We start from the raw sequence: 20,904 nt of genomic DNA, 5'->3' as shown, positions 1-20,904 counted from the left end.
GCTGCCCCTCCCGCCAGGGGCTCTGTGCCAGGGAGATCAGAGTCCTGTCCATAAACCCCTGGCTGGAGTTGCTGAAATTCCCATGGGGAGGCCCTGCCTAGTGATGAGGGATGGATCAGGGTCCCACTTGAAGCAGTCTGGCTACAGTCTTCCACACCCACTGTGCCGTGGTGTGGGGAATTCCTCCCAGTACAGACCACTCAGTCTCTTTGGCACTGGCAGAAGAAAACAGCCAACTGGAGCTGCAGAGATGGCAGCCACCCCTCCCCTGGGGAACTCAGTCATCTTAGGCAGTCTCCAGCCTGCTGCTGCTAGGCAGCAGAGATTCCAAGCCAGTGGGTCTTAGCTAGTGAGGTTCCATGGGAGTGGGTCCCACTGAATGATGCTGCTTGGCTCTCTGGCTTCAGCCCCCTTCCTACAGGAGTGGATGATCTCCTGCCTCACTGGAATTCCCTGGGCCAGAGTATGAAAAACAACTCCTGCATCTCAGTGCCTGCCCAAGTGGCCGCATGCCTGAGTGGCTGCCAACCTGATTGGCCCCCGTCAGCCTGCACAGCTCTGTGCTTGGGGATCCAAGGCCCTGGTGGTGTGGGCTCATAAGGGGATCTCCTGGTCCATGAGTTGCAAAATCCATGGGAAAAGTGTAGTTTCCTGGACAGGATAACACAATCACTCACTGCCTCCTTTGGCTAGGGAAGGGAGCTCCCCTTGCCCCATGCCACTCCCAAGTGGGCCATCATCACTCCACTCTGCTTTTCCTCACTCTCTGTGGGTTGCACCAACCGCCTAGTCAGTCCCAATGAAAGAACCTGGATACCTTAGTTGAAGGTGAATTTACTTGCCATTTTCATTCTTCTCAGTGAGAGCCACAGACCACAGCTGCTTCTAATTGGCCATCTTCAGCTAGTGTTTAATGTCTTGTTACTAGAACACTTACACTGAACTACTTAGGGGTAAAGAGGCATCATGTCCAAAATGTACTCTCAGATGATTTAATAAAAATAATAATATAAATATATGGGGAGAAAAAATGATACAACAAATGTGATAAAATGTTAACACCTGCAGGATCTGAGTGAAGGATAGGATTATTATTATTGTAAGTTTTTCTATAAGTCTGAAACTATTTCAAAATATTAAATTATTTTTTAAAAAGAAACTTATCTAACTGGGAACAATGAATGAATTACATCTAATATACTCATATGGTTAAATCTGGAAAATATAACAGTAAGCAAAAAACCAAGCAACATATACACCAGATAATATTTATTTAAATTTTTAAAATCATAAAACAATATATATTATTATTCACATATGAATATGTAATGAAGGTTTAATGTTTATTGTGGCAAACGGAAAGGAATGAAGACAGGAGAATGGGGCAAACATCATAATAACATATTTCTTTTAAAATAAAGCTCATTCCGGGCAAAAACTGGAAGCATTCCCTTTGAAAACTGGCACAAGATAGGGATGCCCTCTCTCACCACTCCTATTCAACATAGTGCTGGAAGTTCTGGCCAGAGCAATCAGGCAGGAGAAGGAAATAAAGGGTATTCAATTAGGAAAAGAGGAAGTCAAATTGTCCCTGTTTGCAGATGACATGATTGTATATCTAGAAAACCCCATTGTCTCAGCCCAAAATCTCCTTAAGCTGATAAGCAACTTCAGCAAAGTCTCAGGATACAAAATCAATGTGCAAAAATCACAAGCATGCTTGTACACCAATCACAGACAAACAGAGAGCCAAATCATGAGTGAACTCCCATTCACAATTGCTTCAAAGAGAATAAAATACCTAGGAATCCAACTTACAAGGGATGTGAAGGACCTCTTCAAGGAGAACTACAAACCACTGCTCAATGAAATAAAAGAGGATACAAACAAATGGAAGAACATTCCATGTTAATGGGTTGGAAGAATCAATATCTTGAAAATGGCCATACTGCCCAAGGTAATTTATAGATTCAATGCCATCCCACAGAATTGGACACAGGAAGGGGAACATCACACGCCGGGGCCTGTTGTGGGGTTGGGGGAGGGAGGAAGGATAGCATTAGAAGATATACCTAATGCTAAATGACGAGTTAATGGGTGCAGCAAAACAACATGGCACATGGATACATATGTAACAAACCTGCACACTGTGCACATGCACCCTAAAACCTAAAGTATAATAATAAAAAAATAAATAAATAAATAAAATAATATAAAGCTCAATCCAATGTGACGAAATTTTAACCTGTGTTTTATCTGTGTGATGGGTACATAGGTATACATTACTATTTTCACAGTATCTATGTGTTTGAAATATGTTACAATTAAAATGTTTTAAGAAAAAAGATGTTAATGGTTCAAAGGATCTAAAACCCCAAAAACTTCCCAGTGTAGCTACTGCCATAAACCAAATGGTTTTTGAAGGTGCTTATGTCTAAGCCCAAAGAGGGAGTCATATACCAACAAATAACTATAGAATACTGGGAATAAACATCAAGATAAATACTGAGAATGACTTTTCTTTGCCCAAGGTGTCTCTTCAGCCTTTCCTTAAATATATGCTTAGTTTTAGAATTGTCCTCACTAGAATTACTTCTTCTACATCTCACTCAAGTATAAAAATACCATAGGTTCAAAGTACTATGTATTTCTGCCTTATAATTGAGTAAAATCAGACATACCATCTATATTCATTGTCTGTATTCATGGATAACACATACATTTCAACTGTCTCAATGAAATCTTGACAACTCTGGTCAGGTTTGACATTTAAACTCTGGATGAAATGAATTAGCTATATTGCAACTGATATTTCAGTCAGAGAGAAGCTCCTTATTTTTTAATAATCATTTCTGGAATAAATGATATTTACATTCTCAGATTCAAATTCTTTTAAAAATAAAATGTTATTTTTTCTTTTCAAATTCAGAAAAATAATATCTATGTATTATTTATGATTACACATTGTGGCAGAGACTCATAATTTACACCCATTTCTTCTTCTTCTGAGATACACAGACTATATTTCCCATTCTCCCTGGCAGTTAAGTATGGCCATGTGACTAGCTATAGCTCCAAGCCTGGCCTACAGAAACTTCCAAGCATAATTCCCCATCCTCTTCTACCAGCTTGATACACATGACAACAAGGCCCTAGAGGATGACAGAAGCACAACTGGAATAATCCTATGTCCCTGAATCTCAGCATGAAGGAAAGTCACTTCACAAGAATGTCCATATGAATGAGGAAAAATAATTCTACTGTATTAAACCACTGAAATTTGGGGGTCTATTTGTTACCACAATTAGTGTTACATTAACTAAAATGTGTAATCATTTTTTTCTCAGAGAAATAAGCCAGGAAAAAAAGAAACCCATATGTAAATCATAAACAATTTTCCAATTGTCAATATGAAATACATTATACTTACAAATTCAGGTTTGTAGTATGCTGGACCAAGTGTACTGTCACTAGCAGGTGGAAAACATTTTATAATACTGCCATCATCATTAATATCATAACCATATGACTTTCCACAAGAAGGAATTGAAGGAACATCAACACTTCTGGTAAGTGTAGGTGATCTTGAAATTTTCTACAAGGAAAACATTTTATATTATTTATTCCAAGGCAAGAGGAAGGGGAATGAAGAACCAAATATTAAAAGTTACTAAAAGGCAACTATTAAATATTGATTTAATGAGTTTCATGATATAGAACAAAAATGTTTGTTTTGTTATTGTTTTTTTGAGATAGGGTCTCACTCTGTCACCCAGGCTGGAGTGCAGTGGTACAATCTTGGCTCACTGCAACCTCTGTCTCCCGGGTTCAAGTGATTCTCCCCTCGACCTCAGCCTCCCAAGTAGCTGGGACTACAGGCATGCACCACTATGCTTGGCTAATATTTGTATTTTTAGTAGAGACAGGGTTTTACCATGTTGGCCAGGCTGGTCTCGAACTCCTGACCTCAAATGATCTGCCAGCCTCGGCCTCCCAAAGTGCTGGGATTACAGGCATGAGCCACTGTGCTGGCCAAAAATGTTTGTTTTGTAAAAGTAATTTAAAGGAGTGAATTCAAGTCTGTTGCTTCACCTTTAAACCAAGAGAATGTATTTCTATTAAATTTAGAATAGAATAGGTATCTATTAAAGTCATCATAAAAAGCAAGGATTCTTTCTCATTTGGGTCAGTTATTTATCTTGCTTAGTAAAGCCATCATTACTAATTCTAAAAACAGGCAATCCTATTCACATCAACAATCATGCTATTATACTATCTGCTATGCAAAAACAAACTTTGTATTTTTCAGTAACACTTTCCGGCTTCATTCCTTCCCAGCTCCTGACTTTTGTTTCCACATTTCCTGAGTCTTGTATAAATATCCTAAGTATGCAAGCTATATAGCAGGAAAATGTCTATGATGTAATGCTAAATGGAAATAGCAAAATATAAAAGTGAATTATGAATATAGCTAAGTTATGTGAAATTATATATAAATATATAAAGTCACATACATATATAATTTAATACCAAAAGAAGCTATACAAAAATTAACAGAAAATTAATGTTAGAGTCAGAAGTTTTAGGGTGATTATCCTTTTATCAAAATTTGGTTTAATGTAAAATATTTTATAATTTAAATAAAAACATGAAGGTGTAATATATATTACAAATATAATATAAAATATATCAAATAAAAGTATTGGCATTTAAAGCACTTAGTTACTGGGAAACTGAAATTATTAAGAATATATTGATTCCTGAAGTTTCTGCATGAATAAATTAATGCTATAGTCACATGTTCACATGTCCAAGTACAATTATGTTATAAATGTACTATCACTGGCAGAATTTTCTTTTTCTTTTTTTCTGAGACAGAGTTTTCACTCTTGTTGCCCAGACTAGAGTGCAGTGGCATGATCTCCGCTCACTGCAACCTCCACCTCCTGGGTTCAAGCAATTCTCCTGCCTCAGTCTCCCAAGTAGCTGGGATTACAGGCACATGCCACCACACCTGGCTAATTTTTTTGTATTTTTAGTAGAGATGGGGTTTCACCATGTTGGCCAAGCTGGTCTTGAACTCCTGACCTCAGGTGATCCACCCACCTCAGCCTCCCAAAGTGCTGGGATCACAGGCACGAGCCCAGCCGTTTTTCTTTTTTAATATAATTTTTGGAGGGCGGTGGACAAAGTCTCACAGTGGTGCCCAGGCTGGAGTACAGTGGCATGATCTTGGCTCACTGCAACCTCTGCCTCCCGGGTTCAAGCGATTCTCGTGCCTCAGCCTCCCAAGTAGCTGGGATTACAGGCGTGTGCCACCATGCCTAGCTAATTTTTGTAATTTTTTAGTAGAGATAGGGTTTCACCATGTTGGCCTGGCTAGTCTCAAACTCTTGGCCACAAGTGATCTGCCCCCACCTCCCCGGCCTCCCAAAGTGCTAGGATTACAGGCGTAAGCCACCAAACCCAGCCAGAATTTTATTTTTTATCACATTAAAGACAACCATTAAGTAGTTTCAGTAATACCTATGGGATTAATTACCAAATTAAAGTAAGAAACCATTGAATGGCTTTCCCTCCTTTCCGTATATTTAAAAAGTATTTGTGTGATGTCAAAACTTTCCAAAATAGGCCAGGCGCAGTGGCTCACGCCTGTAATCCCAGCACTTTGGGAGGCCGAGGCGGGTGGATCACAAGGTCAGGAGATCGAGACCATCCTGGCTAACACGGTGAAACCCTGTCTCTACTAAAAATACAAAAAGTTAGCCGGGCGTGGTGGCGAGTACCTGTAGTCCAAGCTACTCAGGAAGCTGAGGCAGGAGAATGGCGTCAACCCGGGAGGTGGAGCTTGAAGTGAGCAGAGATCGCACCACTGCACTCCAGCCTGGGCGACAGAGCGAGACTCCGTCTCAAAAAAAAAAAAAACACGACTTTCCAAAATATAGCCCCTACCTCCAGTCTCTATTCCTACAACTCTCCCTTCGCTCCTGTACTCCAAACATTCCAAAGAACTTTGTTCTTTCCTGGACTATATCATACTATCAAACACTTCAGTGTCTTTATTCATATGGTTTTTTCTGCACATAAAGTGGGAAAAAATATTTTTTCCCATTCTTTTTAACTACTCGGTGAATCCTTCTTCAAGATCAGGTCCAATTTGTTTCCCCTATTCCCTCCAAAGACTCTCTACTTTGAGCTACTAGTGAACACTGTATTATGGCTCTAAGATAGCATTTCATTAATAGTATTATACTGAATTTCATTCGTTATTTTCCTGTTAAAATTATACATCTCAAGAAGCAACAATTTTTTCTATGTACTACCAACATCTAGCATTATGTATGGCCACAAAGTCACTCAAAAAATATTTGATAAACCCCCTAAGTAAATGAACATTTACTTTGTCTCCACACACGAAATACCTGATATTTAAATATACTTACAAAATATAACCTCATTGTCACTGCACTGATATTATTCAACTAAGTACTTAGCCTTAACATATATCTTCCTAAGCAAAAAACTGATTAAAATGTAACATGAGCTACATGAAAAAGTTATGACAAGAGAAGGTACCACTCTAAACAAACAGTGACCAAATCTGCTCAATAATAGCATTTATTTCAAAGAGGTAGCCTTTTATGTAAAAATTAGTAATTATATAGCACCCAATGTACCTTTCTAAACATACCACATACTAGTATTCTGTACAAATTCTTCATTTTAGTTAAAATAACCTTCTCACTACCTTCCATAAAAATCCCACTTCTGTATCTTCGCTCATGTAATACTCCAGTTTGGGATCCAGATTCCAACTCTATTCTTCAATGACATGTCAAAACCCACCTCCTCTATAAATCTTCCATAAATTATGCCTTCACATAATATAGTAGTCCACCTTTAAATTCCTATGGCATTTCATTACATGATCATTCATTTAGCAACTGTCACATTTTGTCCTGAATTAACAGCTACCTATTTGTCTATCTCCCATATAAATTTTAAGCTTTTTTACTTCAGGAATCATATTTTTAACTTATATTATTTATATTTCTTTTCCTTCCTTGCCACCAGGAAGGAAATATATTATTAACAGCACTTAAGACAGAGTTTCCTCTATACATAGGTAAACCACTCAGGTAGTTCGTAAAATTTCCCTTATTTTTTATTCACCACAGATATTGAAAGTGACTATAGATTTGTTAGGAGCAAACATGAAGTTAGATATGAATACAGTTAAAAACTAAAGTTTATTTACTTATAAAATAACTAAAATGTAAATACTAATAAATTAATTTTTATAGGAAGGCTTTTTAAATGTACTTCATATCACATAAAATATTAAACCTTTACTATTTTAACTAAAAAATGTCATTACAAGTATAATTTAAAATATAAACGTACTGACTGAAGATGCTCTCTGGTCTCTAATACTTTTCTGTTCATGATATCTTGTGTTCTAGGATAAGACTGATCATAGCTTGCTGGTCCTGGATTATCTGAAATAAACTTCTTAAAACGTTTCTCCCGGTTTTGTAGACTATGGCCTCCTTTTATGTTACACTAAAATGGAGGGAAAAAAACCTTCTGATATATAAAAGAAGCACTTTACAATTAATTTCTACTTGATAAATATTAATCATTATCAGAAAATATTTTTAAAATGCAAGCTAAGAAAGTTTACTATTGACTGAGGATATAGTTCTCGTAAAAGGGGATAGTAAGAGAAGACAGCAAGTATAGTTGTCAGTTTTAACCTGAAACTCAAAACTAAAATTTGCTGTACTTGGAGCACTTTGAGAGAGTGCAAGAAAACCGTTTTAAAACAGAAATCAGAGATGGGAATTCCTAAAGCTGTAGAGCAAGAATAAAGGCCCTTAGAAAAACTTTTACCCCTGAAATGAACTAAAAAAAAATAAAAAATAAAAAGTTGGCATTCATATTCCAGGGAAAAAGCAAACCTTTCAAGGTTGTTTAGTGTTAATTATTTTCATGAATAACATTTTGGTCATTTCCAGAAAAAATTATAAAGACTTATTAACAACAGCTTGGTTTTATGTTCAGATTAATTTTAAACATTGTTATTACAGAGCAAACATTTGAGTGGAATCTTCCAGGGCTCTCCATGCTACCTATCTGGATTCTCCAGAATGTGAAAATTATCAATTGACTAATATCCAATTAATTTGAGTAAAATTACATCATAAAGATTCCTGTAAACAATTACAGTGCAATCATTTCAAAAAGATGACTTATGATAACAGCGGCTGGCATTTGATTGATCAGCTAAGATTTTAAGTCATTGATCTACAAATAGCCCTTTTCACATGTCCAGTTGTTCACAGTCACTGTTCACAGAGCCTATCTCTAGCGGGCACCTTATTCAACTTCACTCAGCTTTTAAGAAATATACCAAGGAGGTCTCCTTTTAAAAACTGAGTCAAATTTTATTTTTAAATAGGCAATTCACTACTTGATTACTATTTTAAAAAGATCAGAATTTCTATGTTTAAAGAGTAGATGTATAAAAATAACTTTAATGATTTATTTTACAAAAACACTAACAAGTTGAACAAAAAGTAAAATTCTGTGAAAAGAGAAGAACTTTCCAAATTTTGATAATTTAAAAGCCATTACCATAGGCTCTATGATCATACAATCAAACTGCAATCTGCATCTATATCGATCACTTCAACAAGGACTTTATCTGGGCCTCCAACAGGTGAGTTAAAGGTCTGCTGGGATCAGCTAGGAGCCAACACATATAAATGCAAAATTTATGTGAAAATGGCAAAAGGTGATACTCATGACTACGAAGATATCAGAGTTATATCTACTATTTCTAAACATGAATGAACCATTGAAGATAATCCGGTCACAGATTCTTGAGACTGTGCAGAAACAGGAGACAGATGGGACAATGGCAATGGCTATAGCTTTAAAGCATGGCACAAAAACCAATTCTTTCACTCTAATGCCATTCCTCTTCTAGCATTTCTACTATCTTCACAACTTCCATGGGCCATAATTCATTCAAGAGTCCTATTCTCTCATTATCAAGGACCATACAGCATGTAACAATGTTTTGTGTCTTATAGAATATGTAGAATAATGAAAAACATCCAACCCAATCATGCAACCAACATCGAATACATTTATTTTCTATTATTCAAATTATAAAATATAAATTAAAAGTGAAAGAAGACAATATGAGCAGAAAATAAAATACAACAAATGACATTTGGTCTATTCAGGGAAGAAAACATGATTTTATTAAGTCAATTATAGTAATGATAAAGTTACCTGTACTTCTGAAACATTATAGTGTCCTGGACCTGGAACAGCTTTCTCAATGCTAGAGGCAATGGTAAAAGTACTTTCTCTGGCAGTCAAAGAAAGAAATGGTGCATAACTACCTATAAAAATAAAATCATATGACCAGCAGATAAGATAGGAGTCCAAGGATTTCAGAAAAAAACACTCAAAATATATATAATCCTGAGTATCCTCAATTGTTAAGACTTTATTTTCAGAACTAATGTCTAGTCAGAGAAGTTATTACATTTTTTTAAATCTGATACAAGATCAGAATTTTTATTAATATATTAAATATAAGAACCTAAAGAAATGGACTTATTGAACAACAACAAAAAAAACTAAAGAAAATAAAACACTCTTATCTTCTAATCACTTTTGGTGGGGATGAAAATGGCAATTATATTTAGCTGATAAGACATTTTCATCCTCAGAAGACCATTGTTTTATATTTTTAAACAGCATATATTATTTGTAGAAAACATCATATATAAACTTGTAAAGACATCTTAGATGGAAATAATTTAAAGTGGGTTTACAGCAGATAATTGGTCATGTCTCCTTGCCTAGGCACATAGTTGGTATCAGTAAATATTTCTTGATTGGCTGACCCTAAACAAACGTTTACAAATACAAGACATAAATTTCTTTGGAACAAGTAATCATAAGATTATACAAACTTGAATACTCTACTGAAAAACTGATTCTAAAAAATTCAAGATCTGTATTGGAAAAATTATTAGTGTTTAAGCAATGTGGATATCAATGAAGAGATGGGAGAGAATAAAGCAGCAGCTATATTCAAACAGGTAATAAAAGAATGCAAGTGAAGACTCAAAACTTTTACACTAAATCTTGTATACTAAAGGAAAATGTGTGCTACTGTAAGAATGTACGGTGATAATCAATATAGTAAAAAATCTTGCTAACTGGACTAATAATAAAAGATACTCTATTTAAAATAAAATAATGTGTTTCTTTTGAGGCCCACATGTATTAAAATGCAACCAATGTCAAGAATTATTTATTTGTGTTAGGTACTGCAACATAAAAGAGGTGAGCAAAATATAGATCTTACCTCTAAAAAAGTAGTATCTTGAAGCATTAAGAAAAGTATTGAAATAATTTTAAAAAAGGAAAAACATCTCTAATGCCATAATGGAAGACACATGCAAATTCAAAAAGGAGAGAAGTTCTCATCCACATTGAGATGATCAGGAAAAACTTCATGGATGATGTTAAAATTCAAGGTGTTAATTTAGTGACTGATGGTTTTAGCTGGTTATCCCAAATCAGAGAAGAAGGGACGAGGAGAGGGAAAGGTAAAAGGAAGGGAAAGGGAGGAAAGAAGGCAGACTGACCTTCAAATAAGTTACAAAGACCACAAGACCAGAAATCCTTAAAAGTAAGCCAAGGTTCATTTTGAAAAGGCAACAGTTGTCTGGTAGAGCTGAGAAATTCAGGATACCAGTGAAACATTCTACTTACTTAGGGTAAATAGCCAGAAAACAAGAACCAGATTTCATTCCAAATACACACATAAATACACATACATACACACTCAGACTACATATAAAATTAATCACACAAATTACCAGAGATTGTACTTTCAAGACTCAGGAAAATATGACCCATAAAGAGGAGAAAAGTCAATGAAAAGAAACAGATTGAGAAATGAAAAGGTGGAATTAGCAGACAAGAATACTATCTATTATAAATATTCTTTATATATTCAACAAGGTAGAGAAAAGATGAACATGATGAGAAGATAAAGGGAAGATATAAAAAAGACCCAAATCAAACTTACAAAACGAAAAATACACTGGATGGAATTAATAACAAATGTTTGTGGATTAATAAAATACATTTTTTCTCAATTCTTAATCCCTTTAAAAAATACAGATGCTCCATGACTTTTGATGGAGTTACTTCCCAATAAAATCATTGTAATTTGAAAATATTGTAAATTGAAACTGCATGTAATATACGTAACCTATAATAGCATAGATTAGTTTACCTTAACATGCTCAGAACACTTACATTAGCCTAATGTTGGGGAAAATTACCTTACATAAAGACTATTTTATAATAAAATGTTGAATATCTTATGTAATTTATTGAATACTGTACTGAAAGTGAAAAATAGAATGGTTATGTGGGTACTGAAAGTTTGGTTTCTACTGAATGCATATTACTTTCACACCATCGCGCAAAGTTTAAAAAAAATGTAAGTTGAATCATCATAAGTAAAGGACTGTCTGCAATTGCTTAAAGCAAAAAATAGTCTCAATTTATTGAGGCATTATAGCAGATGTAGAAGTAACATGTACAACCACAATAGGACAAAGGGTGAGCTGGGAGAAATGGAAGCATACTTTGTGAGGCTTATTTACTATATACGAAGTGGTACAATATTATTTGAAGGTAGACTGTAATAAATTAGAAATACATATTGTAAGCCCTAGGCAACCACTTAAAAATAAAACAAGAGAGGTATAGCAAATAAGCCAATAGTGGACATAAAAAAAGAATTATTTTTTAAAAACCTTTATTATTGCAACAAAAGTAGGGAAAAAGGAAAAAGAACAGATGAGATAAATGGAAAGCAAATAGCAAAAGAGCATATTGAAACTCGAAGATATTGATAGTGAAATTAACTATAAAAGTTCTAAACACCTCAATTAAAAGGCAGAGATTGTCGGATTGAATAAAAAAGTAAGACCAAACTTTATGCTGACTATAAGGAACTCTCTTAAGATATAAAAACAGAAATTAAAAGGATGGAAAAAGTTATAACATGCATCCATGAATCCAAAAAGCTGGAGTGCCTATATTAAAATCAGACAAAGCTGGCTTTAGAACAAGGAATAACAGAGATAAAAGATATACTTCATAATGATAAAGGGGTCATTTCATCAACGGTATTTAACAATCCATAAAGAAAAGCAAGGAAGTTATTACCATAATAATCAGGATAGTGTTTAACTGTAGGGGAGAAGGAAAACATTGAAATAAAAAAGACCGAAAAGAAAATTTTGGCAATGTTCTATTTCTGTTTTCTTTTGCTTTTTGTTTTTGTTTTCCTGTACCCACTGATGGCAGATCTATTTTTTAACTGAATATCTTCTTTTTAAGGTCTACATTTATATTTTATGTGATTTTCTATGTAAGTATTCTATCTCACAATAAAAGGGTTTTAAGTTTAGGTTCATATGAACACTAAGGTAATCTGAGATAAATATGAAAACGAAGAAAGTGAAACCCAGGCTACTTCTGAGGTAGCTGGCATCAGAATACAGCAGGGCCCCTAAATGAATCTACCTTAAACAAATGTAAAATTAGTTGCAGAGTACTGAAATTTACATAAAAGTTAAAAAAATACACTAGCCATGTACTCAACGTATTATTAATATTATTAATGGTAGAATATACATATATATGAAATAATTGGGCAATAAAGAGAATCGAGAAAGCTGGTACTCATAAAATCTTCATTGAAGTTTTCCAAAATTAATTATATAGAATCTTTTGTCAATAAAAGTATACAAGAAATATTGAGCACAAGTAAAACTACAAAAAATTTAAATGTTTATAATGATACACTCCATGAGAGAAGGAACTTACCTATTTATTTATTCATAGCTGTGTGCCTAATGTTTACAGTGAGGGTGACCAATTAACAAATGATATTCTAAACTATTCATCCATTCTGTAATAGTGAATGTTTTATTATGTATGGGAGACATGCATGTGTGATAGGCAGTGAGGGTACAATAATGAATAAGATAAAACTCTGCCCTCAAATAGTGGGTAAGCCTGACAAATAGACAATTATGCTACAAAAAGCACTGCCAATAATTAGAGTATAAAATATAGAAGAGTGTTCTGCGGAATTAGAGATGGTAGAGTTTGATACGGGACATATGGATATATTGACAAGTGAAGTGCCAACTACAAATTATAAATCAAACTGACAGAAAGAAGAAATTAAGTGTATAGAAGAGGAGCTTTGAGAAGAAAGAAATGAGTTCAGTTCGGGATATACTGAGTTTGAGGCACCAACAGAGGAAAATAAATCAAACTGGTATGAAGCAATAAAAGTCAGTCTATGCTGAGAAAGAAGGTGGGCAGTATGTGATTAAAGGACCAATTCTATAGTCACAACTACAGCCACAAAACAAAGAAAATGGCATTTTTCACATATTAGCAGTAACTAGATCTTTGAAACATGTACTCATCTTCAGGACAACAACATATACAGCAATCACATACATATTATTATCTAAACTTTAAAAAAGATAGATTGCATTCTCTGATGCAGCTATATTCTGATAGGCTAATAAGATAAAATTATCATTGTTAGCATAAGCACATAGGCACAGGTATGAGACCATAGCCAACTTATCCTTCTGTGGCAGATAAAGCTAATAACCACTCCCCCACCAAAAAAGAAATCTGGGAGAGAATATTTTTAGGAGATGATGTCACCCAGCTTAGCTAACTAATAGAGAACCAATAGATATAACTGATATACAGCTGATATTTATTACATAAATAAGCCAAAAAGCAATGAAATACTCCTTGGCACAATAATGCCAGGAGTAGTCACATTAGTAAAAGGAGTATGTTTTTATCACATTATACTAGGCTGGTTGTCTCTGGAAAATATTTACTTTAATAAGAGATGTTTGCTTCTCAGCTAATCGTGAGAAATTCAGGCATAGCTCTCACTAATCTGGAATTTGAGTATCCACTCTCTCCCACCTCATGAAAGCAGAAAGAAAAGCAGCTTAGTCCTGTCCCTTCAGGTTGCAATTCCTGGGTAGAAGAGATTCTCCCTGATCAAATGGCCTACAGCCAAGGAAATTGAGTCTCAATTAAGGTAAAAAGAATTTCCTGGGGAAAATGTAGAGACAATACTCTGAAGGACAGGCCTGGCCAAGCAGGCTACAGTGAGGGGACAGTGGGAGAGCAGCAGTTAGGAGACAACGGTTGGGAATAAAGAGTATCTGTATCTAAGGCTCTAAGGTCTTTTCCTCTTGAGAAATTCAAAATAACAAGTTATATAAAGTCCCTACATCTGTTCTTCTCACATCATACTCCATAAAATGAACCTGACCCTTAGCTGAAATAATTGTACACTTCTGCACAGTCCAATGTGTTACTGGTCCTAAAGGTAGGTGAGGTAGTATGTACCTAGGAAAGACATGGTAGCTACTTTTAAATTATCTTCCAGAGAATCCAGCAGAGAAATCACTAAAGAGATACCTGTTCCTTCTATTGATTATCAGCATATTCTCTCTTAGTATTGCTAAAACAAAATGTACAGGATGCAGCTGCTCAAATTTCCCCAGCATGGAATTTCCTACTTTATCTCATAGATCAACAAGACACTATCCTATAAAACAGTAAAGGGGTTTTACCACATGCTCCTTACTTCTCTCTAAGCAAAGTTACAAGTTACAAGAGTTTTAAATTATGCTATATGTGGCTCATTATATTTTAATTTTATTTCAAGATTACTGTTTGTTTTTTAACTTATGTGTTATGGTATTTAGCTAAAAACGAGGAATAATGGAGTAAAGATCGTGGTTATTGCCCTCAAGCAGCTCACATTTTAATGGGTCTGCCAGATAAGTTAACATTAATTACAATATAGAATCAAAGTGCTATAAAAGTCATTAAGGAGTCAGAGAAGAAAAATCTGAGAAAGAGTAGTCAGTGAACAACTTCACTTTAGCTGAATCTCAAAGAATAAATACGAATTAGCCAAGTGAAGAAAGAAAACAGTGTACTGGGCAAATATATCAGCAGATACAGAACTTAGGAAAACTGTAAAGCTGAAATTGCTGAAATGTAGGTCAGGTGGAGGTGGAGGTATGGGAGATGAGGTCAGGGCCCAGAACATGAAGAACATTATAAACCACGTTAAGGAGTTTAAACGTTAACCTTGATATTACAAAGGATTTTTTTTTCACAAATAATGTAATATATCTTAGATCACTCTTGCCACAAGATAGAAGATGGACTGAAGACTGAAACAAGGAAAAACAAGTAATATTTTATACGTTTAATTCAAAATAGAAATAATGAGAGCTTGAACTAAGTCAAGGACAGCTAAATGGAAAAGAGGAACTAATCAAAGAGGCACTGAGAAGATAGAATCATTAGGTGTTAATGATCAACAGCAGTAGTCAGGGAGAAAAGAGTCTAGAATAATTCCAAAACTTAAAGGTTATTATAGACTAATAGGGAATTTTTAAAAAGGGACCAGTATTGCTGGAAAAAAATTTAAAAAGGGACCAGTATTGCTGGAAAAAATTATGAGCTCAGACACTTAGAACTTCAGATACCAGAGACCATCTAGGTAGAGATGTTCAAAAAAGTAACTGGTTATGACTCAAGGACATCAACAGCAACAAAAAAAGAATTAAAAAGAAAAGAAAAACAAAAGTGATTGGCAGTGTTGAAAGCTGAAAGATTAGGAGAAAGCTCACCTTAGAGACATAAATCACCTGTATCTCTTAAGATTTCCTTCTAGGAGTCATCAGAATCAGAATATGGATAGCAAATGAGAAAGTACATATGAGAAAAGTAACAAGCAAAGGATTGGAAGTACAGTATATAAACATTTAAAAATGTGTCAAATGAGGACTAAGCTCTGATTTTTTTTTTTTTTATTTTGCCCAAATTCCTATGTAAGGGGTCTAGGGAGTCATGCCCTACAAACTATACATTCTTATCAGATGGATTTTATTTAATACTATATATATTGGCTTACTTTCCAATCTGACTCTGGCATAACATTATGAGACAAGGAAAAAAATCAAAATGTTTTACCTAAAAATATATTTCCTTGCCATATCTTGAAATTGCCCTGCAAAGTCTCCTGTGGGAAAAATCAACACTCTATAGAGAATCCCCTTTCCCCTTCGTTTTCCTTCCTTTCCAGATCCAGGAGATAATCACCTAAGAGCCCGGCACTCTTTTAGGTCTGATAAGAAGCATTTTACAACCTGCTCCCTTTCTCTGAAGTCTGCTATCTGAGAGTTTCCTCTGCACAACAAAACTTGGTCTCCACAATCCTGTATCTTAACCTGAACATTTCTTTTGATGCCAGTCTTCAGCTAAACTCAACCAATTGTCAACCAGAAAATGTTTAAATTTCCCTATAGCCTGGAAGCCCCCACTTTGAGTTGTCCCGCCTTTCTGAACAAAGCCAATGTATTTATTAAGTGTATTTGATTAATAACTCATGCCTCCCTGAAATACACAAAGCCAAGCTGTACCCCAACCACCTTGGGCACATGTTCTCAGGACCTCCTGAGGGCTGTGTCACAGGCCATGGTCACTCATATTTGGCTTGGAATAAATCTCTTAAAATATTTTACAGAGTTTGACTCTTTTCATCAACAAGAAACATAAAAACATTTAAAGAAGGCCATGAAGGACTGCTTGGAGAGGGGGAGAAAATGATGCCCTGATTCGGCATTTAACAAAGGTTTATTAGGTCCCAATCATGTTCCAGACACTCTTCCAAGACAGTAGCTGGGAAAAAAAAAAAAAAAACACAGGAGAAAATGATGTTACATTTTGGAAAGAAGTGTTTCCAAGAAGAAAGTGGTCAGTTACATCAAAATTAAGGATAGCAAAGTGTCATAGGTGGTCATTGGTAGCCATTGTTGGGGGAATTAATGCTTATAAAGCCCAACTCCATTAACATAAAGACATAGAATAAGCTGCAAGAATAGTGATACCAGATGCTGTGAAGCAGTACAATTCAACATGTGAAACACTGACGGAAGTCAGATTTGTACTCCACCCCAAGAAACCTAAACCTATCCTTATCTGATCAGTTATGTAACAGAATAATGGATCCTGGCATTTGCTTGAAAATACATAGTGTAGGTATGGGGAAAATGTAGGTTAAGAAAAACTATCATTTGGACGGTATTAAGCTCCAGAGAATTATCAGAATAGAAAAAGTAGAAAGCAAAATTGATGTGTTTATTTTTGACTAAGTCACTAACTGCAAACAAACGAGGAGAGCAAATATTATTTAAATTATCCATCCCCACTCCACTGGTCAAAAATATAACTTTTTTTTACAGAATGTGGAGAAAAGGGGCTCCCCTGAAGTGTGTTAAAAGAGAAGATGAGGATGGTCAGAAAAATCTGTCTAAAAAAAACGCAACTATCTTTAAATAATACTGCAAAATAGAAATATCAGCTACATCTTAGTAAATAAATGTCTCCGGTTAATGGGAGGAAAGATGTGAGGCAGGCAGGATTACAAAGCAACGAGACAGCAGGAGGTAAGGGCACAGGATTTGGAGACTCCTATATTATGTCAACAGAGCCAGGAAATCAAAATCCTAGACCTAAACTGCACAATCAAAAGTAGGATGTAGACAACTATTGTAGAATCAAAAGTCCTAGCCATATGCTCACCAGCCTTTTGAAATGGGACAAGTGATACTATCAGTCTCATCTGTAAAATAAAAGTATAGTGTTTTCCCTGCCTACTTCACGTTTTGTTATGTTTACAAAATGGTGCTATTCCGCTCTATGTTTAACTCACAAGCACGCAGAAGCGGAGCAGGCTGAAGATAGGATGCCTGTCACAGGAGCTCTGCCTCTCCCTACCTCTTACCTGTCGCTTGCTGCTTCAGGAAAGGTACCTGGTAGGATCCAGGACCCACATGGGCCTCAGTGCTGCCACCTTCAACCAATTTGAGCAGGCGGGGAGCCCGATCATACATAGTGCTCGGGGTGGTGGGGGCGCTGGGGAAGGGCAGGTGCCGAAAACGATAAAAACAAGGCGGCTAGAGGTGTGGAGAAAAAGGAAGCCGACACCAGTCTGAGGAGGCCGGGACAGAACTTCCGTAAACAGGTAAATTAGCGGTAGGGTTGTCTCCCCGCCCGCTCATTGGTATCAGATTTCCTCAAATCGATTTCTAGCCCTGTGGTAAAGTAGAGGGGTGAGCGACTGGAGATTAGACGTCCCACACAATCATCAGTTTGCCAGGTGCGCGCCACCAAAATTGGGTGTTAGGGATTAGACGCTCGCCCCGGTGCTTCCGGCCCTGACTCCGCCCACTTCTCTCCGCCCGGAAGCCTGGGGAGGAGGCGGGCCCAGTCTCTGGGGAGCGAGATGGAGGTGCCTTCCTGGGCCGAGCCCTCGGAGCATGCGCACCGAGCCGCGAGCCTTTCCCGGCTGTCTCTACCTGGAGCCCGGCGCGCCTCGAAGAAGGCGGAACTAAACCTCGTAGCTCTTGGGATCCCGGTAACTATTTAGGTCCCGAACTTTTTTAAGTGTGCAGAAGAACCTTAGAAAACGCGTTAGGAAGGTTGAGGACTAACTTGACCTTGATCTGCTTCCCGACTCAACAGAACCGAGGAAAGAAAAATGCAGTAGCATGAAGCAGAGAGCTTGGGGTTCCGCAAGCTCTCCCCCGCTTCTACTGCAGCCCCACTCGTCCTCACAGAGAAAAAGCACCTCTGATCTTAACCTGTAGATAGTCCAAACTGCTGAGACAAACCCAGGGCTCAGGGCGGTGACAAGAAATGGAGAACCCAGAAAAAAAATCACAAAGATGATAAGGGTAAAAAAGAAAAAAAAAAGAAATGAGGACACCAGGAAAGGAGGCGAAAAGCTCACCAACTGAAGCCATGGAAGTGACTGAAAGCTGCCGCTTTTGTCGGATGCCAGGCAACCACAATATTGATTCATCTCTGTTTATAAAACAAAGCGAAGGCACTGAAAAAGCCCAGTCCACCCCACCAAACCAATGAGTCTCAACTTTGGGCAAAAGAAACCTAGCTTGTCCTTGGGGCTTAAGGAATCTATGTCAGAATCCATCTCTGCTTCTCGCAGGCTGTTTTTTCTAGCAAGAATTCTGTCCAGATTCTAAATATCCTCAAAGGCTTAGACAAATCCTACCTTGATCATACCTCACCTCCAAATGATCTACAGTACGTTAATTTGTTCCTACTACAAGTTTTTATAGTTTTCATACTCTGTAGTACATACACGATTTGCCACTCAATCCTGTGCAACATTTACTGTGGCTTCATTGTGCCATATATGTCGGAACCCTCTCCTTGCGAGGCTATATGCTTCTCAAGGATGTATCTGTAATACCTTTTTTTCTGTTCAATAGCTAGCTAAATTATTTATGCACTTAAAAAACACGAATTGGCATATACTATAGGTTCCATCCCTGCTAAGTTATGAGGATGCAAAGGCATAAGAAAGTCCCTGCCCTCAGGTGTTCTCTAATGGGGAAAGAGACGTATAATCCAAAACGAGAGGTGGCAAAGATTTTTTTTAATGGTAGGAAAATGAATATTGCAATATTTTGGAAACATCTCACCAACTTCGATTCTCCCTGCATTCTGTCAGAAACCCTCATAATTCTCTCAACGTTGTTTTAACCTTATTTTCCAAGCTGCCACCTATACCCATTCAGAAGATCTAGATATTTACCATGACATATTAGAAAGAGTCACAGAGATGAAAGAGAAAAATTCATGTGCCGTGTATGATAATCCAGTGGTGCTTGTAAATTTGCCCGCTATGTCCTTAAGGACATCATTTGCCCTTGATGATCCAAACAAGGATATCAACCCAAACTGCATACTCAGGTCTAGGCCATGGTTGCCGTAGGCACTGATGCAGAATTTCAAGCCCTGTCTGGCCATTCTGTCTGCAGCAGTCTACATTACTCTTTGCTTGGATATACATATTTTTGGAGATTGGAAATGGAAATGGTAAAGCCGGCTTTATATGTTTTCTGTCTGATTTGATTTTCAGCCATTGAACATAACATAACTTAGACAAAGGGAGTTCTTCGTAGCACCCTTCCTAGCTCATTTGCAGACCTCTAAGGGAGTGTTTCTAACTGAGTACCGCTAGGAATACACTGTTTATTTACCTTGCCTGCCTCCTAAGTGAATGCTTTTTCCTCAAGGACTTCACAGAGATGGGTAGCTGATCAATGGCAGGACTCCAGTGTTTGTGGGTCTTCTGGCCAGATCCTACCTAAATCTTACACCACTGAAGTGCAACCTATGTACTCTTCATAATTTGGTAATAATTGGTCTCTCAAAATTCTGCATTCTTAACCAAAAAAATCTTTCTTTTGAAAGTTTTTATGAGGCCAGGTGCAGTGATTGACACCTGTAATCCTTAATCCTAGCATTTTGGGAGGCCCAGGCAGGAGGATTGCTTGAGGCCAGAAGTTCAAGACCAGCCTGGGCAACATAGGGAGATTCCACCTGCACACACACCAAAATTTTTTTTTAATTAAAAATCAGCCAAGTAGGAATTTGAGATTACAGCGAGCTATGATGGTACCACCGTACTCCAGGCTGGAAGACAAAGCAAGACCCTGTCTTAAAAGAAAATTGTTTATGAGAACACTTGGACACAGGAGAGGGAATATCACACACTGGGGCCTGTCGTGGGGTGGGGGAAGGGGGAAGGGATAGCATTAGGAGATATACCTAAAGTAAATGATGAGTTAATGGGTGCAGCACACCAACACGACACATGTATACATATGTAACAAACCTGCACGTTGTGCA

At 36.7% G+C, this 20,904-nt stretch overlaps 1 protein-coding gene across 1 annotated transcript in view; it reads right to left on the bottom strand.

Annotated features, from left to right (window-relative positions):
- The window catches only part of STPG2 (sperm tail PG-rich repeat containing 2), a 473,086-nt gene extending 454,690 nt beyond the window's left edge, over positions 1-18,396 (bottom strand). Inside the window, exons 1-4 of the mRNA XM_063611010.1 lie at positions 17,969-18,396; positions 9,304-9,416; positions 7,405-7,563; positions 3,431-3,595 (exon numbers count right to left, since the gene is read on the bottom strand). Of these exons, the coding sequence (XP_063467080.1) occupies positions 3,431-3,595; positions 7,405-7,563; positions 9,304-9,416; positions 17,969-18,077 (546 nt within the window). The 5' untranslated portion in view covers positions 18,078-18,396. The remainder of the gene's footprint in view (positions 1-3,430; positions 3,596-7,404; positions 7,564-9,303; positions 9,417-17,968) is intronic.
- Between the last annotated feature and the right edge of the window lie 2,508 nt (positions 18,397-20,904).

Source organism: Symphalangus syndactylus, chromosome 10, assembly GCF_028878055.3.
Source record: "Symphalangus syndactylus isolate Jambi chromosome 10, NHGRI_mSymSyn1-v2.1_pri, whole genome shotgun sequence".
NCBI classification, from domain to species: Eukaryota; Metazoa; Chordata; class Mammalia; order Primates; family Hylobatidae; genus Symphalangus; species Symphalangus syndactylus.
The sequence above is the reverse complement of the archived record's forward strand: the minus strand, read 5'-3'. Positions and strand labels throughout refer to the sequence as shown.